At 37.1% G+C, this 25,716-nt stretch overlaps 3 protein-coding genes across 23 annotated transcripts in view; 2 read left to right on the top strand and 1 right to left on the bottom strand.

The window, feature by feature from the left end:
- The window catches only part of ANKIB1 (ankyrin repeat and IBR domain containing 1), a 160,318-nt gene extending 152,123 nt beyond the window's left edge, over positions 1-8,195 (bottom strand). For all 9 annotated transcript variants that reach the window (XR_014815746.1, XM_084976961.1, XM_003130136.5 and 6 more), the window contains exon 1: positions 7,653-8,195. The gene's annotated coding sequence lies outside the window, so the exon portion shown is untranslated. The remainder of the gene's footprint in view (positions 1-7,652) is intronic.
- Positions 7,618-8,292, top strand: LOC110255562 (uncharacterized). Its single transcript, XM_021063957.2, has one exon. It carries the CDS (start codon positions 7,633-7,635, stop codon positions 8,290-8,292), a length of 660 nt encoding a protein of 219 aa, XP_020919616.2. The 5' UTR covers positions 7,618-7,632.
- Positions 8,245-25,716, top strand: part of KRIT1 (KRIT1 ankyrin repeat containing) — a 39,916-nt gene continuing 22,444 nt past the window's right edge. Inside the window, exons 1-9 of one of the 13 annotated variants that reach the window (XM_021102373.2) lie at positions 8,245-8,665; positions 12,485-12,594; positions 13,176-13,279; positions 14,913-15,072; positions 18,863-18,955; positions 20,843-20,972; positions 21,998-22,241; positions 22,444-22,559; positions 22,971-23,114. In XM_021102373.2, the coding sequence (XP_020958032.1) occupies positions 13,178-13,279; positions 14,913-15,072; positions 18,863-18,955; positions 20,843-20,972; positions 21,998-22,241; positions 22,444-22,559; positions 22,971-23,114 (989 nt within the window). In that variant the 5' untranslated portion in view covers positions 8,245-8,665; positions 12,485-12,594; positions 13,176-13,177. Of the gene's footprint in view, positions 8,708-12,484; positions 12,882-13,154; positions 13,280-14,912; positions 15,073-18,862; positions 18,956-20,842; positions 20,973-21,997; positions 22,242-22,443; positions 22,560-22,970; positions 23,115-25,716 lie in introns of all 13 variants that reach the window. The other 12 variants (XM_084976976.1, XM_021102371.2, XM_021102372.2 and 9 more) reach the window with 12 other exon arrangements.

Raw genomic sequence — 25,716 nt, 5'->3', positions numbered from 1 at the left:
GCATTTCTCTAACAATTAATGATGTTAAGCATCTTTTCATGTGCTTTTGGCCATCTGTATGTCTTCCTTGGTGAAATGTCTATTTAGATCTTCTGCCTATTTTTTGATTGGATTGGTTGTTTTTTTTTTATACTGGTTGTATGAGCTGTTTTTATATTTTGGATATTAACCCCCTTCTCAGTCCCATCATTAGCAGATATATTCTCCTGTTCTTAATTTGTCTTTTTTTTGGATGGCTTCCTTTGCTGTGCAGAAGTTTTTACGTTTAATTGGGCCCCATTTGTTTATATTTGCTTTTATTTCTTTTGCCTAGAGAATCTAATCCAAGAAAATATTTCCATGATTTACATTAAACAGTGTTTCACCTATGTTCTCTTCTAGAAGTTTATGATCTTACATTTAGGTCTTTAAACCATTTTGAGTTTATTTTTATATGTGGTGTGAAAAAATGTTCTAATTTCATTCCTTTAGCTGTCTAGTTTTCCCAAAACTACTTATTGAAGAGACTGTCTTTTCTCTATTGTATATTCCTTCCTCCTTTGTCACAGGTTAATTGACTGTAAGTGCATGGGTTTACTATTTTGTTCCACTGATCTATGTGTATGTGTCAATAACATTTTGCATTGATTATTGTAGCTTTGCAGTATAGTCTAAAATCTGGGAGGGTTTTACCTCCAGCTTTATTCTTTATCTCAGCATTGCTTTGGCAATTCTGGGTCTTTTGTGGTTCCATATAAATTTTAGGATTTTTAGTTCAAGTTCTGTGCTTAATTCTAGTCCTTACTTGCCCTCATTCTATAGGACAGATGCCATAATATCACTATACTGCCTCATATAGTTATTTCAATAACTTCAGTTATTTTAAAATATAAACTCCTTGAGAACAGAAGCTATGTTTTATGTGTCTTTGTATTTACCCACATTATATTCACTTATATGTTCAATAAATATTCACTTAATATGGAATTGATTTTAATACTATTGATAGGACTGTGTATGTGATATAAATTTCATCACATATATGTGTGCAAATCTATAGTTTTACTACGGTAATACTAAATAGCTGTATATTTCATCATATATGCTTAAAAGTTAGTGAATGAAATACTATGTATGCTGACTGAAGATGCATGCCATGGACAGCACATCGGGGGGCCAGCAGAGGTGTAGTCCAGAGGTGAGGATAAGGGGATGCTGTATGCAGATAGGGAACTACACAGAGCTGTGGACCCAGTGATGGCTTGTGGATTCACAAAAAGGCACATGTCAACAGGCCCAGTAGTCAACACTGCACAGTGTGGAAGGGATAGATACAGGAGGTGATGCTTTACACAGCAGGGAGAATGGTAACAAAACAACTAGGTAAATGATAACTATATTGAGGCTAATATGAAGCTAAGTTTCTAACCACCAGAGAAGGCATTATAAACATGGGAAGGGCAAAGGCTAAAAGAAACCTGGAATTGAAAGTATAGGGATGAACTTCTAGTTTTATAATATAAACACACAGGTATAGAAATAATTATGGATGTATATGGGTGTGTATACAAACCATACTTACATACTCATACATCTCTTAGTTCTTATAAGCAATGACATCCCAGTAGCAATGGGCACCCTAAGCCCCTAAATTTTGCTTTTAAATATCATATTTACAAAAAAACAAAACAAAACAAAACAAGGTTCCTTGGAGAAATGGCTGATGCCATGGTTAAACCAGGCAAAGTACAAGATGAATCAGGAACAGCATGTTGTGCCAGAAGTGCACAATGAATGAGATAGGAGCATGATAAACAGGCATAGGAGCCAGCTTGAAGGGGCTCCCAATAGTTAAATTGGGGACAATTTAAACAGCAGAATAAATAATAGTAGTAAATCACAACATACTAAATAAAATCAAAACCCATAAGTCCTTTCTGATTTAATAAACAAATAAATAGGCGAGAAAAAAAGTTCTACCTTACAATACAATACCAATTAATACATGTAGAAGGAACAATAGAAATAGAGAAATAAAATTTGGCAATCATGGAGTTCCCATTGTGGCTCAGTGGTAACGAACCCAACCAGTATCCATGAGGATGCAGGTTCAATCCCTGGCCTTGCTCAGTAAGTCAAGGATCTGGCTGTGAGCTGTGGTGCAGGTCACAGGTGTAGCTTCAGGCTGGCATTGCTGTGGCTGTGTTGTAGGCCGGCAGCTACAGCTTCGATTCCATCCCTAGCCAGGGAACTTCCATGTGCTATGGGTGTGACCCTAAAAAGACCAAAAAAAAAAGAAGCAAACATTATGAAAGTAGTTAATTCAGGTAGGAGTCATCACTGATAACCACACTGGGGCTAGAGAGTAGAGGTTTGATGAGAAACAAGATATATAGTTCTGGAATACCTCTCCACATATATTCAACAAATACAGAAGGACACCAATGCGATCAAGGTGTTTATCACCAGGTACTGGCATGATTTGACATCATACACCTGTAGATGCAACGCACTGACAGTTCTGCCGCAAATGGAGTCATAAGGAAATGTCACATGGACCTCAGTTTAGGGTCATCCTACAGAATGGTAAGCCTGGACTTCCTAAAATTGTCAAGAATATGAAAGATGGGAAAAATGGGACTAAAGAAGTCTGAAGAGACATGACAACTAAATATAACATGTATTCCTGGACGGGATCCTGGACCAGAAAAGAAAGAGATGTTGTTGGGATAGTCGATGAAACATGAATAGGTTCTTTGGACTAGACAACAGTGTTGTACCAATGCTGATTTTCTCATTTGGAGAGTTATATAAGAGAGCGCCTTGTTTCTGAGAAATAGACGCTATAGTATTTATGGGTAAAGGAACACCATGTCTGCAGCTTGCTCCAAAAGGATGAGAAAAAGACTGTGATAATGGGCATGTATGTATGTATTTATACACAATGTATGGAAACACAGAGGACAGATAACGGAAAAAATGCCATAAAATACAAACAATGGTGGAATCTGAGTGAAGGAGATGCAGGAGTTCTTTGTACTGCTCTGACATCTTTTCTGTTAAGTTTGAAACTACTTCAAAACAGTTTTTAAAATGTGATTATCAATATGTGCTATAGAGCATGTAGTCTTACAGAAAATGACAAGCAACTATTGTCTAAGGCTAGAAGACAGAATGAAAATCCTTGCTTAATATGTTTACTTACCTACCTTCCTTTACAATACCCTGAGGAGACATACGAATAGGAGGCCAATGTTTTTATGCCTATTTGGCATAAAAGCATCCATCTCAATGTTCTTAAGTGAACTTTCCTTTCTCCTCATGAATTTTAAACAGGCATTTTACAGTTCAGTAGGGTAAGGAATCCTGACTTATCTCTGTGGTCCCAGTACCTAATGTATTTATGATTTTATCAGTTACATATTGAATTATCCCCAATATTATTCCAATCAAAAAATACAGTGATCTAGGTATCAAGAATTCTGCCACGGAAAACTGTCCATGTCAAGCTAAAATATATATGTCAGCCTGAGGAGAGAAAAACATCAAGAATTACCTTTCTTAGGAACTTGGAGGAGGAATAATTATATGCTCCACAGTCCTAAAAACAAGTGTGTGTAACCAGAAACAAAAGGCCTTAGCCTAAAGAATGGCTAACTGTTGACGGCTTTTGGTATAAAACAAAACAAAACAAAAAAACAGAATACAAATTCAATTTGGTGAAAAGAGTTGACAGTGGATGATAATCTTTTTAAAAATGTAAAGGGGGAGTTCCTGTCGTGGCACAGCAGAAATGAATCTGACTAGAAACCATGAGGTTGTGGGTTCGATCCCTGGCCTTGCTCAGTGGGTTAAGGATCTGGCACTGCCATGAGCTGTGGTGTAGGTCGCAGATGTGGCTCAGATCTGGTGTTGCTGTGGCTGTGGCATAGGCCAGCGGCTACAGCTCAAATTAGACCCCTAGCCTGGGAGCCTCCATACACCACAGGTGCGGCCCTAAAAAGGCAAAAAAAAAAAAAAAAAAAAAAAAAAAAGAAGTGAAAGGTTCTGAAAAATAATTTAGATTGAATTATATAAAACTGCTGATAAAGCATATATCCTACTAATAGACAAGTAAGATCATTTCTAAATCTAAAGGAATACATTTTCATTGAAGAAACCAAAACTCTTCAAGGCATCAGAGAACTATCAAAATTAAACTCAAACATTTTAAAAGTTGAATATACTTTATACAGTTCAATACTCTCTCTCTCCTGGAGAATACATACATTTTTTAGTATATTTTATAGGCTCTTGTTCCCACTGATTAGAAGAAAAAAAAGTTACACATGCCTCAAGATCTATGTTACAGTTAACCATAATGAATGTCAGAATTGTCTTTTCAAATGTTTAACAACTCAAAATTATATTTTGATATTATAGAATTCATCTAATAAACAAGATACTAATACTTTATGAAAAGAGAATCTTTCCATTTAAAGTATTATCAGAAAATTAAAAACTGTTATAACTATATTACAAGTTCTTCCCCTTAAGAGCAAATCTTAAAGTCAAGTCGTTTCTAGCATATAATACAAAGAACATAGTTTCCATCACCAAAACCAGAGTCTGTGTGGTTTTCATTTTTATTTATTAAAAAAATTTTTTTTTCCTTTTTAGGGCTGCACCTGCAACACATGGAAGTTCCCAGGCTAGAGGTGGAATCAGAGCTTCAGCGCCAGCATATGGTACGGCCACAGAAACAGGGGATCAGAGCTGCATCTGAGACCTACACAGCATCTTGTGGCAATGCCGGATCCTTAACCCACTAAGTGAGGCCAGGGATGGAATCTGCATCCTCATGGATGCTAGTCAGGTTCTTAACCCGCTGAGCCACAACAGGAATTCCTGTGTGGTTTTTAAATGGAGATAAAATACTTCTTAGTACAGTTCTAAGAATTATATGAGATAATGTAATCACTAAATGTATGGTGGTTAGCATGAATTAAGCATTCAGTAAGTAGCCTTTACTGTGTTAATTCTCATAGAAAGTATGTGAAACAATCCTGAAACATGGTTAAGTGACTTAAAAACCTATTAAAGATGTCTGCAAACGAATATGGATAAAATCACAGTCAAATATGTAGACTGGCAAATTCAGTGAGGAAAGGAATCTTAGCTTATTCATCCTTGTAATCCCAAAATTTAACACAGTGCCTGTTACACATGTTAGGCTTTCAATAAAGGTTTACTGAAATGAAGTGAGTATGAAAATGTGGGGAAAAAAAAGGGGTAATCTGAAGTTGTCTGAAAAAATAAACTTAAAGAGTCCCAAAATTACTATTCCCTAAGCAAATCACACTTTGACAAAGAAAACAAAATACCTAAGTATTTTTAGAACCATGCATAGAAACTCCTCTCAGACTAGACTTTTTAATATTGACTGAGTCACTTTCAAATCTGTCTTGCCAAAGGTGTCATATATAAAGTTTAACATTAGAGTGAACTATTTTAAAATTTCATCTAAATAAGTGAGGGTTGTGTGCATCCTCAAAGGGGGAAAATACCAAAAGCACAGAGGAATCTTTCCTAACTTGCATTTAAGGAAAAACAGATAAACTTAATTCATAGTCCTTCCATCTATTTATATATGAAAATTAGTTTGAACTTTTACCTCCTAGTTCTAAGTATACATATTTCACTTTCAGAAGTTCACAGCCAGAAAAGGAAAAAGAAAAAAAGAAAACCAACTCTCTCAAAAGTGGACAGTGCTACAGGAGTATAAAAGAGTAGCTAACAAAACTTCTCTTCCATTTCTTAGCAGCCACCTGTTAGAGCCCACACTTGACGTCTGCATGGTTTCAGAATATTTTCATATTGCAAACTCAAAATTCCCAGTACAATGGGCAAGGGGAAAAGAGTAATGTGAAATGTGAAAACTTCCCCACCCTAGGTCCAAGGATAATAGGGTTTAATAGACTTTTTCTTTCTCTTTCTTTTTTTTTTTTTTAAAGAAAGACCTTTCCAAGTTGCTGCCCATCAACTCACTACAGCACCCACTCTTCTTATTTGAAAATTGATCAATTTTATGAAAAGTAAAAATCATATCCTTAATAATACATTCAACTCTGCCAGTAAAGTACACTTCCGGAGAGAAAACTGTAGCTACATCTCTTAAGCCTACTTCAAACTAAAATCTGTGAACAGTGTTAAGTTACAAATCAAGTAACAGCCTCAAATCAACTGCTGGGAGATTTCAAACACAAACAATCATTGTTAAATTCATTTACCTTTCTTAACCAAATGACAAGGTTTTCAGAAAAATATAACCAAAGCTACCAGTCCACATTACAGAATAATTTAGAGAATAGTAAGAACCTGAAATACAGAGGGAAATTATTCTTAAATTATCATTTGCTTCCTACAGTGCCTTGAAAAGTATAAAATGCATCAAGTCACATAAGAATTACTGAACGGACAGCATTACAATTACTTTTTAATCTAATTTCTGGAAAGTTCTGCAGCGGCAGTTTAAAATGCAAACCAAATATTAACGAGAAAAAAATGCCGAGTCCAAAATCTGGAAATACACGCCTAAGATATTCACGGGTAATTTTTTTTTAACTAAGAAGCAAGAAGGTGACAGGTACAAAGGTGTGAAACATCTGTAGGTGGTTGATCCAAATCAATAAAAAAAGGTCTCTATGGAATTAAGGATTAAAAATACTATATTGTTAAATATAAACTATATGATCGAAAATCACTTTAGTTTGTTTTTTAGCCACTAACAAAGCAAAACCTTCCAATACGAAGATTTTCGCATCAACACACACACACACACACACACACACACACACACACACACTTTGGAAATTAAGAACTGAATGTAAATCCAGAACACTAAAAATTATTTAAAAGGTATCCAAAACACCTTTGAAACATCAGACTTTTGTTTTCACATTCATTTCTCAGACCTACTAGTAAATCTCCCCTGGATTTGGTCTTCATTTCAAGACAAGATTGTTCAATATGCCACTCCGTGTGAACAGAGCCTGTGAGACTAATTCTCAAAACCTCCTTGGGAGATGCTTAATTATAGCTCTAATTCCAATTGCCTGCGACTCAAATAGCAACGTAGAGAAAACAGCTTATACACAGTTAGGAAGGAAGAGGAATGAAGGTCCAGGGGAGCGGCCCATTCTTTTGTTTTAGTGGCAGAAGCTGCAAAAATAAAGGTTCACTAGAGCTATCTGCACCTATCCCCACCCATCATAGCCCTTCAGGGCACTTTCATCTCTGCACCCGCTCAAGACACTCAAGCCCTGGCAGAATCCGTGGCTTTCCACGTCTCAAAGGACGGGCGGGGGAGGCCGTGAGGTCCAGGGTACAGAAAGAAAGAGAGGGAGGACACAGATCCTTTGAGGACAGAGGGACAGGGAGATGCTTCCAGATGGTAAGAGAGAATGGGACGCGCCACAGAGACCCAGAGGTTTGCAAATTTGCTGGGAGAAAAGCTCCCTTGGTGTAGAGAGAGGATGTTGCCTGTTCAGAGGTGGGGACAGACAATCCTCCACAAGAGAAGGGAGGCAGAATTGTGGGGGACCCGGGAGAGCGTGAACAGGCAACGCTGAACTCGAAGCCCAGAATGGGTTGAGCAACCTCAAAAAGACCCGAATGGCGAAGCAGAGACTTACAGTTACTTCCTGGGCTGAAGGTAAGGGTCGGGTCGACCCCGCAGCTCTGCCACCAGCGTGGCGCCCCTCCTTCTCGCGCCGAGCCGGTGACCTCAGGTACTCTCTCCGCCCCACCCACCTGGGCGGGCGCCCCTTCCTCGGTGGCCCGGGTTCGCCCACCAGGCAGAGGCAGCTGGGGCCCTGGGTGCGCACTGGAGGCCCGCGGGGAAGGCAGCGGGAGCTGGAGGTGCCTGCGGCGGGGCTCACACTAGGCAGGCGCCCCCATCCCTCTCTGGCCGCCGCGCCGCCTCACTCAGGGGAGGGGAAGAGGGGGCGGTGGCTCTTGCCTCCGCCTCGCGGTCAGGTCCGGCTCATGCTCCAGCCGTGCGCGCGCGCAGCCCGGACCGCCCTCTTCCCCTCCCCGCCTCTGGCTCAACCGCAGGCGCGCCCGCTGCCGCCGCCGCCACCACCTCAGTCCCCGATCCGCCGGCCACCAGCCCCAGATAGCCTGCAGCCCAAGAGAGAAGCAGCAGCTCAGCCGCCGGGCCGCCGACCCGGAAGTTCTTCTGCCGCCAAACGCGAGGCTGCAAGGGGGGGTTGTGAACCCGGAAGCGATTTCCTCGCCCCGGTAGCGGCGGAATGGAAAGCTAAAGGCCTTTAAAGACCTGGAATCTCCTGGTTTCGGGAGGTGGTGAGGGGTGTGTGGCTCTGAGCTGCGAGGACAGTAAAGGACAATAAAGAGCCTGTGGGCAAGAGGCTCTCCGAGTCCAGAGATCGTAGCTTTGGAGGTGCGGGTTAGGGACCGTGGCCAAACGCGCTGGGCGGCTTCTGGTGGCGACCGAGTTTTCCCGTTACAGGAAGTTGGGCCTGGCCTCTAGGAAAGAGAGGGGAAGGAGGAAAGAGAAAACGGCCTCCCGCCCCCCGGGTGGCTGTTCCACCCACTGAGTTGAATGTAGCGGCCCGGGAGGTACTGGGCCCCTCGACGGGTGAGACGAGGAGGAGCACGATCCAGACTGTTCGAGAGAAACGGAGAGGTGGGAGGCCGAACTATCTCCATCCATATCCAGTTTCTCCAGGCAAGGGCTTTATTTCTTAACGTAGTTACAGAGAAACTGAAGCCACTTTTGGCATGTCGCTCTTTGAGCAAAGAGGCGTGCACGTCCTTTCCCGGTAGAACGTGATGGGTGGTGGCGGAGGAAAAACCCAGGCTGAGTGTTTATTTTCGTCACACCAGGGAAAGCGATTCACGCCTTGTCCTTGCTGCTCACTGCTCCTCCGTGCACCTCTCTCCATCTCTTAAGGCTCTTGGCTTTCTTTTTTGCTTGTTTCTCTATGTCGTTTCTAGTTTCACCAGAAATCTTTCATCTAGCTGACCTGACACAGAGTCAAACCTCCATTCCCTTCACACTCTTAGAGAGCTTTTGTGCCTTCACATTTTGCTTGCAAATATCTCTGCATCATGTCTTTTAACTGCTTTAATGTCCTCATCTTATTTGGGGGAAATGTCAAAAACTCAAAAATGTTTTCGTAACAGTATAAAAATAAATAATTCATTCAAGATGTATTTCCCTTAACGCCATGTTAACATTTTAGTTGTTTTCCCCTTAGAGCTGAGTTGTAGAACTACAGTAGCAGTTGATATAAAGCCTACTTAGATATACTACAGATGATCTTGCTCCTCCAAATAACCTCCTTAAATATAGTTGATGTTCATTGTTGGAATTAATTTCTCAATTGCAACATTGCTTAGTTTCTCCTCCGTTAGCCTTCAAGAGTTCCCTGGTGGCCTCACAGTTAAGGATCTGGCAATTTCACTGCTATGGCTCAGGGCACTGCTGTGGCATGGGTTGGAAACCTGGTCCAGGAACTACTGCATGTCCTGGCCTATCCAAAAAAGAAAAAAAAAAAAGTTATTTGAAGATTAGTAAATATCTTACAGAGTGGAAAGAATGTCGCATGACAGAAAATTTGAAAATTACCGATGACGCTTTTTGATATTAATTGATGATTGGTAGAGCTGGTTGAAAGTACAAGGTGAAAGCAAGCTGAGCTAGAAGTAGCACCAATGACTATTTTCTATTCTGCTTTATTATTACTTCCTCTCTTTTTATTACTGTAAACCAGTTTGAGTTGCAAAAGGATGAAGTTTTTAATGGTCAACAAATTCCTGTAGGGGAATTCTTACTGATGTTTAGTTGCCATCTCTTCTAATGTTATAAAACTTCAGAATATTAAAATTGTTCCAGGAGAATGGAGAAGGGACAAGTAACTTAATCTATTTGTTTTTATTTTTTCTTCTGTAAAATGGGGATAGCAATTTTTAGCTCAAATTACTGTGTTCCAATCCTTTTGCATATGTTTTATTTTTTTTAGGGCCACACCAATGACATATGGAGGTCCCCAAGCTAGGGGTCAAATCAGAGCTACAACTGCCTATGTAACAGCCACAGCAACACAGGATCAGAGCTGCGTCTGCAACCTACATCACAGCTCATGGCAACATCGGATCCTTAACCCACTGAGCGAGGCCAGAGATAGAACCCGCAACCTCATGGTTCCTAGTCAGATTTGTTTCTGCTGTGCCAAGATAGGAACTCCCTCTTTGCATGTGTTTCTGCGTTAGTTTTGCCTTCACATATTGGTAGCTTTTGTTCTTTTCCTAACTTTAGCCTTTGTTTCCTTCTTTCGTGTCACTGTAAATATGAATGTTTCTTGAAAATTAATTTTTAGAATCTTTGGGGGTATGTTGATACTAAATAGTATAAAAACAAAATACCGTAATCCTCATGGTTTTTTAAAGTTATATAGCATTTATCTTTTAAAATAAAGTACACTTGAAAATTACCAATGACGCTTTTTGATATTAATTGATGATTGGTAGAGCTGGTTGAAAGTAATTTTCAGTGTACTGTGCAATACCAAGTGTCCTAGAGAAGTTGTAAATATTAACAAATAAAGCATTTTGCCAATATATGTTTTTTTAACATGAGTTGAATAACACAGGAAATGGTGTGCTTTTCAACTCTATTTAGAAAATTAGGAATTACTTGATTTCTCTTTTTAGGTGCTTAGTAGAAAAAAGGGTTTCTGTAATTGTGCCGTATGTTATACAGTGTATTCACCAATACAGTGTCTTGCTTGGGAGGGCTGTAGTCTTCAAAAAGGCATCCATACATTTCAAAATTTGTTGTTTTGTTATCTCGAAGTCCTTGTTAATCTAAGGTTAAAAGTAACTGCTAGATAGAAAATCTGAGAAGAAAAAATCCTCATCTTTTTCACTTAGTCTAGGGAGTTCTGTTGCATGAGGTGGATTTCAAGAATTATGGAAAAACTGAACTGAAAAAAATTCGACAAGGTGTAGGGTGTGAATGAATGTCTTCAAAACATTTCACAAAATGAAATGTCTTGATCCCAATGTTTTACTATAGCTTCTCTATTGAGATGTCTGTAGTTCCTCTGAGTCTAAATCAGTGAAAATTTTCCTAATTTAGAATAAAATTTTAATAATTTATAAATTAATTTTATAATTTAAATTTTATAATTTAAAATAATTTATAAATGAGAATAATTAAAACCTGTACAATAGTTTTAATGGCTCTTTTAATTTTAGGCTCATGTTTACTTAAAATGTTAAAAGTTACTGGATTTTAAACGAATTTATTTTTAAGGACATTTTCCAATTATAAGGCAGTGTAAGAAAATAAAGGCTTTTGTTATTATATAAAGTGAATTAAAGGTTTCAAAATAATTTTATTAACTGCAGTTGAGAAAACAGTAAAGTCTTCTGTTTCCTCTCAAAAAATCAAAAGACATTCAGACCCTTTCTTGTGCCTTTTTTTTTTTTTTTTTTTTTTTTAGGACCGCACCCACGGCATATGGAGAGTCCCAGGCTAGGGGTCAAATCAGAGCTACAGCTGCTGGCCTACACCACAGCCACAGCAACACAGGATCCGAGCCAGCCGTGTCTGCAACCTACACAACTCAAGGCAATGCCGGATCATTAACCCACTGAGTGAGGCCAGGGATCAAACCTGCAACCTAGTCGGATTTGTTTCTGCTACGCCACGATGGGAACTCCCATTCAGACCCTTTCTTGAAGATGATCTCTTTTTTTCTGTGAGAGTTGGAGCAATAAGGAAAACATTAAATATGAACAGATCATTTTCATGCCTAATGGGCTTTTAAAAAAACTGAAGAAGGTTCATCTCATTATGGCCAGGAAGGTAACTCCTTGCTTGATGTTCTTTAAGAAATTGTCATATAAAGGAGGGGAAGCTTTTTTTAAAAAAAGATAAAATGTATTCAATACAAAGAGATATATTTTAGTTTAACCATGGAAAAAATTAATAATAGCAATTACTGAGGAGACAGAACTATTAAACAACTAAGAGAGTACTTGAAATTCAGTAACTTGGAAATTGCCCAAGGGAGACTTAAAATTAGTCTTGGAAAAAAATTGTGCATGTGTATGTGTATGCATATATATAATATATTTGGAAGAAAATATTTGGATTATCTAGGGAATTGATCATTGCAGTGGAAAAATATTCTAAAGGCATCATCAGAAAGTTTTTATCAACTGACCAAATGTTTTTTACTATGTGATAGGAACTCCAATGAAAATTTATTATAAACTATACTTTAGTTCATCCAAATGTCAAATGTCAATGTTCTAAGTATTATGGAAAGAATGTGAATGGCAGCTACCTATTTTCAGCCTCCAAACTGTTAACAATAAAACATTCACTTGTGCAATTGGTGGAAAATAAGTGCGTACTATTCTTAATCACTATTTCAAGTCATTATTAGTATTTACAAGACATTTTATAATCATATCACCTTTTTTTTTTTAGGTCTAAAAGACAAATTTTTATGCTGTTAAGGCCTTTGAAAGTATGTTTCCCCATTAAATAAATTAAAAAAAAAATCTACCTTTAATAGAAAAGGAAAAAAGGACTATAAGGTAATCTTTTTTTTTTTTTTTTTTTTTTTTGTCTTTTTGCTATTTCTTGGGCCGCTCCTGCGGCACATGGAGGTTCCCAGGCTAGGGGTCGAATCGGAGCTGCAGCCACCGGCCTACGCCAGAGCCACAGCAACGCAGGATCCAAGCCGCATCTGCAACCTACACCACAGCTCATGGCAACACCAGATCGTTAACCCACTGAGCAAGGGCAGGGACCGAACCCACAACCTCATGGTTCCTAGTTGAATTTGTTAACCACTGCGCCACAACGGGAACTCCACTATAAGGTAATCTTAAATTATAAACTAAGGTTTTTAAATAGTTTAGTGGTAAGAGACAGTCATCTCCGATTTGCTTTTTAGGTAGTATGTGTATTCTGAAATAGAAAAATCAACATTTTATTTTTTAAATTGTTTTTTCACAGCGATTATGTAGAAAGACTGTAGCTTCTCTGTTGAGATGTCTGTAGTTTCTCTTCTGTTGAGATGTCTGTAGTTTCTCTGAGTCTAAATAAGTGAAAATTTTCAGTGATTATGTGCCCTTTGATTTAATCTTTCAAGGGATTTCTTTCTTTTATAAAGCCATGGGAAATCCGGAAAACATAGAAGATGCTTATGTTGCTGTTATTCGTCCAAAGAATGCTGCCAGTCTCAATTCTCGGGAATACAGAGCTAAGTCATATGAAGTGAGAACAATTTTACAGATATTTGATTTTTTTACCACTGAGTGTCATTCTCTTTTATCATTTTCATTTGCATATAAAGTCTTGCCGTGTGGCCTGTAAATTCTTGTTGACAACCTAGTTCTTGACAAGCTAGAATTGACAATCATAGATTCTGCCCATCACCATGTCTTTTTTCTACTGCATATGTTTTGACCATTTTTCTATTCATTGATATGGATGTTACTAGATATTAAAAGGTACTTGTTTGAGTTTTACTTAAATAATTTATAACAGTTTGGTTTTTAGTACAGTTTATGGAATGGCTCTCAAAAATTTAAAAAAAATTGCAAAATTCAGCTTAATCAAAATTCCAATGTAAAAGTTGTTCTTTGGTTATTTTCCCAAACTTTTAGAAAAATTTTTATCAGAGTGTAATTGACAATATTGTTGTTGTACAGGTGTACAGAAAAGTGAATCAGCTATACGTATAGCCATTCTTTTTCAGGTTCTTTTCCCATATAGCTTCTGCTTGGATGTATAGGTCATACCTTCCCAAATGCACTTGGCCAAAGCAAGGCATGGATCCATGCTTAGTAGCAAAGGGCCATACATAAATAATCCTTCCACAAAAGGCAGTATGAATCACATGGCAATGGATGAGTAATCCTTTTAGTGGAAGGGAGGAAGTTAATTGGGAAAAAAGAATATAATCTATATTCTTTTGCAAAATGGTTAAGCTTTATTTTTTCTATTTTATTTATTTTTTATTCAAGTATAGTTGATTTACAATGTGGTGCCAATCCAAAGAACTGTTTTTAACAATTCATTTAAAAATATCTCTTTACCCTTAAGTAAGTTTTAAGCTATTAAGTTACTTCTCTGTAGTCTTGGATTATATTACATATATTATTATGTAATATAATATAAACATTTATATTATAAACATGATTGAGGCCAAAAACAAAACAAAAAAACCCCAAAGCAGAATTGTTATCTTTTCTATTCAAGAGATTTCAAGCCTCATAAAATACTTCTAATCTAACTTCAACTAATTTCTCTAGCATTTTGCTTTAATTGCTTCTTTTAAGATTAGTTATCTGAAAGCTATTAAAGGATCCTGGAGGGGTTCTTAGGAGGCTGCTGCTTTAGCAGTGCACTGGCTTATTAGTTCGTTGTCCTGGCTACACTGTTAAATCACCTAGAGAACTTTTAAACTTCAGCACCAGGGCCTCATTCCTCAGATGAAGCTGCACACTGATACTTTTTTTTTTTGGCTTCTTATGGCCGTACCAGTCGCTATATGGAGGTTCCCAGGCCAGGGGTCCAATCAGAACTACAGCTGCTGGTCTACACCATAGCCACAGCAATGCAGAATCTGAGCCAAGTCTGCGACCTACACCACAGCTCATGGCAACACTGGATCCTTAACCCACTGAGCAAGGCCAGGGATCAAACCCACAACCTCCTAGTCAGATTCGTTTCAGCTGTGCCACGATTGGAAGTATGTGTATCCGTGTGCCTTGCGCACTCTGATACCTTGCAAAGCATCCAGGTAATTCTCATATGCAGCTAGGGTTAAGAAAGACAACTGGCTATTATAGGGCAAGTAAGTTTTATTTTAAATATTCTCTTAACATTATTTTTCTTATCTAAGATTTTATTGCATGAAGTTCCCATTGAAGGACAGAAAAAAAAAAAAAAGAAAGTTTTATTGGAAACTAAACTTCAAGGCAACAGTGAAATAACACAAGGCATATTGGATTATGTAGTAGAAACCACCAAACCAATCTCTCCTGCAAACCAGGGTATTAGAGGTAAGAAACTTTTCTTTTTTCTTTTCTTTTCTTTTTTGAATAATGATTTTTATTTTTTCCATTATAGCTGGTTTACAGTGTTCTGTCAGTTTTCTACAGCAAGGTGACCCAGTCACATGTACATGTATACATTCTTTTTTCGCACATTATCATGCTCCATCATGAGTGACTAGGTATATAGATATATATAGATATATCCCAGTGTGATACAGCAGGATCTCATTGCTTATCCATTCTAACACATTTGGCTTTAAATGCTTGTGGGGAAAAACATTTTAAAAATATATAAAAATTAGGTTTTTTAATGTTCCTTTCCATTTGAAAAAAAAAAAACTCAAAAAAAATTTTAAGGTGCAGCCAAGCCCTCTTCAAAAAGTAACCTGACTGTAATTTTTTAAGTAAAAATATTTTAAAATATTTAAATAATTTTAAGTAAAAAACATTTTAAAATATTTAAACCATGTTACTGATTTGTTTGAGAGAGAGAGAAACAGCCAAGGAGTGACTTGAGAACTAAAAAAAAGTACAAATTATTTTTTGCTAGAAGTATAGTTTCCCAGATAAGTGCCTTAGAACTACTATTTTTATTTTTTTTCCTCTACTCTGGTACAGAGAAAACTATAAATCTCTCTTCATAACTAGGTAACAATTAAGATTTCATGTATTAGAGTGAGTCCTATAAATTACCAGGTAGCAGTGGTTTTTTTTTTTCCCCCACTTGGTCAAAAGCCAGACTGAATTGTAGAAGTATTTACCCTGAAAGATTCAGGCCCCATTTAAAATATTAGATCATGTATAGCCTGTGAAACTGATTAAATATTAGTGATTAGTTTTCTCAAGCTCTGGCCTCACAAGAAACAGAGAGCAGAAGTTACAGAAATTATATACCCTGTCCAGGATTCAGGCATTTTCATTAAAAAGGTAATGCTAATTTCAGTCAAACAGCAGTTGAAAACTGTTGTTGATAGTGAGGTAAAACATACCTCTCTGTGCCTACTTTTTGATTTTGTAAAGCTTATTCGGTGCTTTTTTCTGTTTGTTCATCTTTATAGAGATTAGTTGTCTAATTCATCTCTTTCACTAAAGAGACTATTTTTGATACAGAGATAAGGCTGAATCCTGTGATTTGATTTGTTGATTATTTGGGATAGTTGTTCTCTAGAGATAGCTGACTATAAGCCTATTTCATAACTTCTGGAAGTATCATTCACCGTATTTTACTCCTTAACAGGTGACCTCCTCAGTAGGGCCTGAAGGGTTTTTGTGGGTTGGGGCCCTAAGCATTGTAACTCAAGATTATAAGAAGTTCCTGCATAAATTTACAGCTCTTTGATACACATTCTGAATCCCACAAAGAGAATCCCTTTTCCCTAATTATCAAATTTACTTTTTAAATAAAATGATCTAGAAATTTATCTTAGCTGAACCAAGGACTATCCCTATAGGTGATCAAGGCCTGTGATAGGCTCTTTTGGATGCCACAAATTTGTCAGCTTTTTCTATCTCAGTCTTGGACATCTCTGATAAAGTTTCATCTGGATTTGTTTTACTATTACTAAATTTTTGTAGTTATCAGGATCTTTTCTAAGATCAAATTCCTGAGACAAAATCTGAGCCCAAATTACATATTTACACTGAGACAGACAAGTCAGAATTTACTATGAATTAGATAAACTTTACCACTTGGATCATTTACCAAGAATCAGGATGTAAGTGATATTAGTGTTAACAAAAATGTCCTCTGGCGCAGAGGGTTGGGTAGTTTTTCTTAGAAGTTATGACAGGACAGCACCCTGAAACATGTCTAGCACAATTATGCCTTGTACATTTAGATAACAGAATGTACTAATAAGTTTTCAGGCAGGAGTTCCCATTATGGCTCAGCGGTTTAAGAATCTGACTAGTCTCCATGAGGATGCAGGTTCGATCCCTGGCCTCCCTCAGTGGGTTAAGAATCCAGGATTGCCACAAGCTGGGGTGTAGATCGCAGATGCAGCTTGGGTACAGCATTGCTGTGGCTGTGGCCAGCAAGCTGCAGCTCCGATTTGAGCCCAAGCCTGGGAACTTCCATATGCCACAGATGCAGCCCTAAAAAGAAAAAGAAAAAAAATTTTCAGGCAGCCTTTAATAAGAAAAATTAAAATAGAGCAGTTCTACTTAACTAGACAATTATTAATGAGCCATACCATATCCAGACTATCTTATTCAATTTAGTTTTTCTAAATGTGTGAAATATTTTTATAGAAAAATATAATTTCTTATATAAACATCACATGAAAATAACAAATGACTTTATAATAGCTGTAGTTGTGCCTCTCTATACAGTGCTATATGTAGTTTACAAAGCATGAAACACTTACTCATGAAATTCTTAAATTGGTCCTGTGAGTTGGTAGATGGTCATTTTTATATTTGTAAAATGGAAATGCACACATAGGCTGTCACCTACAAAAATCACATTTCTCTTAGGAGAAGACAGGATTAGAACCTCATTTCCCAACTTTTAATCAGTGTTTTCTCCCCATGACAGATCTCATAGTTATATATATATAATTTGCACAGTATACAGTTCAACAGTGGATCAGGGAGTTCCCATTGTGGCTCAGCAGTAATGAACCCAACTAGTATCCATGAGGATGCAGGATCTATCCCTGGCCTTACTCAGTGGGTTAAGGATCCTGTGTTGCCATGAACTATGGTGTAGGTCACAGATGTGGCTCAGATCTGTCATTGCTGCCAGCTGAGGCAGCTCCAATTCGATCCCTAGCCTGGGAACTTCCATTTGCCGCATGTGCGGCCCTAAAAAGAAAAAACAAACAAATAAACAAAAAAAAGTGGATCAGAACTGGGCTTGGGGAAGCAATAAGGTAGGAAAGAATAAATGGGACAAAACCTCAGCCATACAAATGTTGCCTCTGAAGTTTATTGGAATGTTATTCTGTATCTAACACATTTGGTACAAGTGTCCATTTTGTAAAAAATTATTTTAGGGCTGCAATAATAAGAAGTCCATAATAATCACAAATATCGACTGTAGCATTTTGTGAATAAATGAAGTAACTTGAATTCTTAACATTATCTACCTTCTACAGAAGGCACCCAGCCAGGCATTCTTACTTGGGTCAGGAACAAACTTCTGTTTCTTGAGTGGGGAGATTGGAAGGGTTAATAAAAATCTTGGCAAATGAATCAGAAGATGAGAGATGTTAGAGTGCAAGACTTGCAGGTTATTATTTATAGCTTCCCTGCTGCCAAATCAGGAAGAACAGACTATGAATGGTGGTTGTGACTCAGAACAGTAATTTGAATCACAAATTAATCAGATTTTAGTAAAAACTAAAATTGAGAGTGGAGATTGAATATTAAATTAAGAGCTACTAAACTTTAAGACTTTACATCTTACCATCCTCCTTGGCTAGCTTAGACTTTAGTGAAATTCTTACCACTTACATCCCAACTGAATGAGGAAGTATATAGCTTCTTCACCTTGCAGAATGCCTTGCTGTTCAGCTGTTCTGTCAGTCCTTAGTAGGACAGTTTTCCCTGCTATGCATAGTAAGCTTCTTTTCTAGTTAATCAGAACCACGAATCTATTAGTTGATTATTTACAGAATGATTTGCATTATTATCGAATTACCAGTTTTTACTAGTGTTTATAAAAACTTGACTTTTTATATTTCAGTTCCTCTTAATACTGCCTTTAAAATATTTATTCTAAATCTCAAGATAATTTATAAGATTTTAAAAGGCCTATTATTTTTATCTTTACTGACTTTAAAAAAATGATTAGGAAAACGAGTGATATTAATGAAGAAATTTCCTCTGGACGGGGAGAAGATGGGCAGAGAAGCAGCATTATTTATTGTCCCATCAGTTGTCAAAGGTAAAGTCTTAAGTTTCATCTTATGAATCTTTATGTACTTAGGTGCTAAATTAAAGTCTATTGAAGAACTTAGGAATTTGAATTCATAATTACTATTGTAATACTATTGAAAAATACATGTTTTTAAGATAATAGAAGATGGATAAATTTGTTAACCTAAAGGTGTTTTGATTTCAAAGTAATATTCAGGCTTCTGGACTGAACAGTAATGCTTTTGTTTCTGTTTTTCTTTTTACAGCCACACCTGTGACATATGGAAGTTCCCTGGGCTAGAGGGTCAAATTAGAACTGCAGCTGCTGGCCTACACCACAGCCACAGCAACACCAGATCTGAGCTGCATCTACTACCTACACCACAGCTTGCAGCAACGCTGAATCCTTAACCCACTGAGTGAGGCCAGGGATCAAACCCACATCCTCACAGACAGTGTGTTGGGTTCTTAACTGGCTGAGCCACAACGGGAACTCCAGTTTCTGTTTTTAAAGAAGTAAGGAGTGAAGCCATAATCAAAATGAAAAATTTTCAGGTTATAATGAGGGATTTTTCAAAGACTATGCTATAGATAGAATAAAAATAGAAATGTTTGTATTTTGGAAAATTAACATATGATCAGAACCTATTCTGTATTTGGGACACGAAAGTGTCAATAATAGTTCTAAATACCCTGCCCAACAGTATTGGTAATGTTAAAAAAACTTAGATATAATATGAAAATTTAATATGAGCCTTTGACAAGGAATTTATCCTATTATCCTGAAATAATAGAAAAAAATATTGAGTTTCAGCACAGACCTGGTAACGCCACTAATTTTGTGTCCTGAGCAGATCACCTCTTTAAGCCTTACCTCTCTATTTGTAAAATAGGTATTTGCTCCTACTTGGTTTATTGTGCTAGAATAATTCTTTTTTTTTTTTTCCTCAGGGTTGCACCTGCTGCGTAAGGAAGTTCTTGGGTTAAGGGTCAAATTGGAGCTGCAGCCACAGCAACACCAGATCCAGCCACATCTACAACCTACACCACAGCTCATGGCAATGCTGGATCCTCAACCCACTGATCGAAGCCAGGGATCGAACCTGCATCCTCATGGATACTAGTCAGGTTCTTAACCCACTGAGCCATGATAGGAACTCCAGTGTGCTAGAAGCATTTAATGAGATATTAGATGTGAAAATCACTTTGAAATCTATAGAGGACTAGCTTCATGTAAGGTAGTAATAATACTTATATTAATTATCCACTGTGGACATCTCATCAGACTGCTGCTACACACAGTACTTACATGTATTTTATTAGCCAGCTCTAGCTTCCCAAATATATATTTTTTTCCCAGTCATAGTTAGGTTAAAAAGTTCAGTATTTTAAATGGTTTTGGAAATCTTATTAACCAGAATTTTACAGTATTGTTGAGGAGGAGAAAGAGGAAACAATTTCTGTGGTCCTCCAAGATTCTAAATCCTGCATTTAACCAAATGGATAAGGTTATCCAAATCAAGAGCTGGCCAGCAGTTGAATCCAAATCTAGAACAATATATATTATACTTAATTTTTTAAACATATTTATATACTCTTAAATAAAAAACATGAACAGAGTTCCTGTCATAATGAACCCGACTAGGATCCATGAGGATGTGGGTTTGATCCCTGGCCTCACTCAGTGATTAAGGATCTGGCGTTGCCGTGAGCTGTGGTGTAGGTTGCAGACGCAGCTTGGATCTGGCATTGCTGTGGCTGTGGTGTAGGCCGGCAGCTATAGCTCCAATTTAACCCCTAGCCTAGGAACTTTCATATACCATGGGTGCAGCCCTTAAAAAAAAAAGCAAAAAACAAACGAAAATAACAAAAGTAGTTGTAAACCTTTTCATAATTCTTCATTTTTCTTTTTCAGATAATACTAAATATACATATACTCCAGGATGCCCAGTTTTTTATTGCCTACAAGATATCATGCGAGTCTGCAGTGAATCTAGCACTCACTTTGCTACGCTTACAGCAAGAATGTTAATAGCCTTGGATAAGTAAGAACTTCCATTGAAAATATTTTTTAGTAAATCAAATACATGGTCATAGTTGAAATAAGCTCTGATGGATACAAATACTTTTGGAAGAAATAATAAAATTAATTATATATATATATATATATATATATATATTAAAAACGAGTAAGTTTTTGAAGTATAATATAAAAATTTAAAACCCCAAAGACAAGATTGTCCTGATTTGCTTGTGACATGTTAATTTTATTCTTCAAAATGACAAAGACTGCCCTGGCTTAAGAACTAAGATCCCTTTGTTAGAAAGCTACATTTAGTCCTCCTGACTTACCCTTATCAGGGAACAAGTCCTTTCACCGCTTATGGTTTTGTCTTTCTAAAACAGTAGGTCTGCTGTCACCTACATCTCAGTGGTTTAAATTTTAAAAGTGCTTCATGTTTTTCTAAAGGGGTCTTTATTATTTTAATGTTATATGCATTAAAAAAAATAGTTTGCTGAGTCCAAAACAAAATTTTATTTACAGAAAATTACTTAACTAACACTAATTAAAATTATGAAAATATGAATTAGTATTAAAAAGAATTATAGTTGCCTTCTTAGTGCAGTAGGCAGCATTTCACTCATAAAAAGAATCACCTATCAGAAGTGGATAGTGGTTTTTACTTTTTTCATCTTCACTTTTTTTTTTATTATTTTATTTTTTGTCTTTTTATCTTTTTTGAGGGCTGCACCCGTGGCATACGGAGGTTCCCAGGTTAGGGGTCTAATCAGAGCTGTAGCTGTTGGCCTACACCACAGCCACAGCAACAATGCCAGATCCGAGCCACGTCTGCGACCTATACCACAGCTCACAGCAACACTGGATCCTTAACCCAGTGATCAAGGCCAGGGATCAAACCCAAAACTTCATGGTTCCTAGTCGGATTTGTTTCTGCTGCACCATAACAGGAACTCCTATTTTTTTTTTTTTTTCATTTTTTTGTCTTTTTGTCTTTCATCTTCACTTTTGAACAAATTCTTCTACTACCTCTTCTTTCTGTTTTGCTAGGTGGTTAGATGAACGTCATGCACAGTCTCACTTTATTCCAGCTTTATTCCGACCTTCTCCTCTTGAGCGGATAAAAACTAATGTTATAAACCCTGCATATGCTACCGAATCAGGTCAGACAGAAAACTCTCTACATATGGGCTATAGTGCACTAGAAATAAAGAGTAAAATGTTGGCCCTCGAGAAAGCAGATGCCTGTATTTACAACCCTTTGTTTGGATCAGATCTTCAGTATACAAATCGGGTAAGAGTTGAATGAATTTTGGCTCTTATTTCAAAAAATATTTCATCTCAAATGTGATTTTTTTTTTCTATGACACAATTGCATCTATTTCTAATTGTAAACATTAGGATGACTTCTGCACTTAGCTCTGTTTCTATACATTAAATTCAAGTATCTAAAGCTCGTAAAGAGTTTTTGTTTTTGTGTTGTTTTCCCTTTCTAGGTAGATAAAGTGGTAATAAATCCATACTTTGGCCTAGGCGCTCCAGACTACTCAAAAATCCAGATTCCTAAACAGGAAAAATGGCAGAGGAGTATGAGCAGTGTCACAGAAGACAAGTACTGTTTTGCTTTTTTTCTCCACATTGCTTTTTAAAAACCTACATTCTAATGTTAAAATATTATTTGAAAAAATATATATATATTATTTGAAATGATATATGCAGTCAGTATGCAATGTAATCATTACATAAATGATATAGTTTATGGCTGCTCAGTGATATATAGCTTTCATAGATATATCACATTTTGTTTGAAAACAATTTGAATTTTGGAAGTTCCCTTGTGGCATAGCAGGTTAAGGATCCAGTGTTGTCACTGCAGTGGCTCAGGTCGCTGCTGTGGTACTGGTTCTTTCCCTGGCTCAGGAACTTCCATATGCTGTGGGTGTAGCCAAAAATAACCAAAAACAAAACATTTGAATTTCAACAGTGCTGTTGTTTTTTTTAATTATTTGTTTTTAATGATTAGGGAACGACAGTGGGTAGATGATTTTCCTCTCCATCGAAGTGCCTGTGAAGGAGATACGGAATTATTAAGCCGACTTCTCAATGAAAGATTTTCAGTCAACCAATTAGATAGTGACCACTGGGCACCTATTCATTATGCATGCTGGTAAATACTTATTCTTTTCTTTTTAGAAAGATTAAATCCTTAGTTATAAATTTTAGTGCTTCTTTTCAAAGCTGTTCCCATTCTAGTAACTTTTTTCTTCTATGTTGTTTGCTTTATGAGCTTTCTCTTTAGTAATCTTTGATTACTGTGTATGTACCACATTGTTCAATTTACAGGGTCTGCCTCATAGGAGAGATATCATTAGTGCTTTCAGACATCCCAAGGTCATGCAGTAGGCTAGTTAGTGACTAGCAAGTGCATCGCACGGCACATGGTCCCTTATTTACCCTTGCAGTTTCTATTGCTTTCTACTGGAGTTGTGTTATGTTTGTTTATCCTTATTATAAAATTTACATGTGTTAGCTACTAAGGATTTGACCTTGCATCATGTTAGAAAAGTAGCCTTTTAGTTCTTTGGGAAACTGTGGTATCAGGAAACACCCAAAAGTGTTCATTAGAATTAAAGCCTTTTTTTTTTTTTCTTTTTAAAGATGAGACGAATTAGCTCACTAGATTGAGGTTAGCCTTTTCCACTAGTTGCCCATTGTAGTTCTTGCTGTCCTACTCTTCTCACATAATAACTTTTCCCTTCAGCCTGGGCTGGGATCTTAAATTTGTGTTCATAGTACTAGTTAACTTTGCTATAGCCCATCCTCTAAAAATGATGTAATAAAGTTGTTTACCATTATTTCTTATGGGGATGTTGCTTTTACTTTATTATATAAAGTGAGCTTTTTTGGCTAGTTTAAGAATTGCTTACGTTATTTACTTCCTGATAAATATCCACAACTTTTTAGCTGCATGACATTAGGCAAGTTACTTTACCTCTTTGCATCTTAGTTTATTTATCTATATGTAAAATACATTAATTAGATTATTTCTAGTTGCAATTCTTTTGATTTTAGTGATTCCAATATTTGTGATCAAATAGCTAAATATAGGTGCTTTTAATATATATTTTCTTCATTAAAAATATGCATTTCCTTGAAAATATGCTCCTTTATTAAATAAATGTGCTCTTAAATATTTTTGTTTCCTTAAAAATATGTTCCTTTATAAGTGTATTCTTTTTTTTTTTTTTTTTTTTTTTTTTTTTGTCTTTTTGCCATTTTCTTGGGCCGCTCTCACGGCATATGGAGGTTCCCAGGCTAGGGGTCGAATCGGAGCTGTAGCCACCGGCCTACGCCAGAGCCACAGCAGCGTGGGATCCAAGCCGCATCTGCAACCTACACCACAGCTCACGGCAACGCCGGATCGTTAACCCACTGAGCAAGGGCAGGGACCGAACCCGCAACCTCATGGTTCCTAGTCGGGTTCGTTAACCACTGCGCCACGATGGGAACTCCTATAAGTGTATTCTTAATTGTTTCCCCATTACAGGGAATTTTTATACTCAGATTTGGAAAGAGTTACCCGAAATCTTCTTTAATTGAACTTATAGTTGTTTCTTCAGATTACTGGTAAATACTGCTAGCAGCAACAGTCTCAGAAGAAATCATATGCTTTTCCTGGAGCCAAACAAACAGAGATAGAGAATATAGTTCTGACCCCAAGAAAGTATACTGTGGGCTTGGGAAAGGCAGAGGCAGTGAGTTTTAGCCTAGGAATCCCAAATTTATATTAGCCTGTATTGTTGCCCTTTTTGTGGCAGGGGGTTATTTTTTTCTTATTAAAAGAATGGGAGGAGTTCCCTGGTCATCTAGCAGTTAAGGATTTGGCGTTGTTGCTACTGTGGCTTGGTTTGCATTCAGTCCCTGGCCTGGGAACTTCCACACGCCACAGGCACAGCCCCCCAAAATGAAGGACAGTACTATTTCTACTACCTATTACATAAAAACAGAAGTATGGTATAGGATTTAATGTGCTTTGGAATGTACCTAGGTTTCAGTCCCAACTAAAACTTTTAGTTCCTAAAAGTATGGCCTTTAGCAAATTACGTAACGTCTCTAAGGAATATGTTTCTTTTTCCAAAAGATGAGCTTAATTATAGTGCCTTTCTTAACATTAAAGGAGAAAATGCAAATAAATGCATGGAAGGGTGCCTGACAGTAATAAGCACTCAAAATTGTTGGCCATTATTAAAGTATTGTAAAAATTTTAACATTTGATATCTAAATCTGAAATTCATTGATCTGTTTTGTATTTTTAGTTGGAAAAATCTTATTACTATAATACATCAAAGAAGAGTTTTATCCTTCAATAAAATTAGTTTGTTAGCTGGAAATAATAACCAAGTTTAATACACCAGGAATAGTATGGGTCAACCATGCAGTCAGTACTTTTAATAAGATAGATCATTTGATTGATGTGAATTTGAATGTAGACTGATTTAACTCTTCAGTAAAGAATGTAAATTAGAGATGTACTCTTATTCACTGATTGGCCTAAGGATTAAAAAGGGGGATGTTGGGCTGTCTCATCAAGGGACTGGGATTTAGGACCTTTCTTTATAAACTTACACAAGATGTTTTAGCCTTCTTGGTCTATTTTCTCATCTTTAAAATGAGGGATTTTATTAGATCAGTGGTTCCCAAACTTTTGTTTCGGGATTCCTCTTCACTCTTCAAAATTACAGGATCCCAATGAGCTTTGTTTCATGTGA

Source organism: Sus scrofa, chromosome 9, assembly GCF_054392235.1.
Source record: "Sus scrofa isolate SSC_HxYL_T2T_F1_AM1 chromosome 9, Sscrofa_HxYL_maternal_Yorkshire_Landrace_v2.0, whole genome shotgun sequence".
Lineage (NCBI taxonomy): Eukaryota > Metazoa > Chordata > Mammalia > Artiodactyla > Suidae > Sus > Sus scrofa.
Note: the sequence above shows the minus strand (reverse complement) of the source record. Positions and strands in the feature narration are given on the sequence as shown.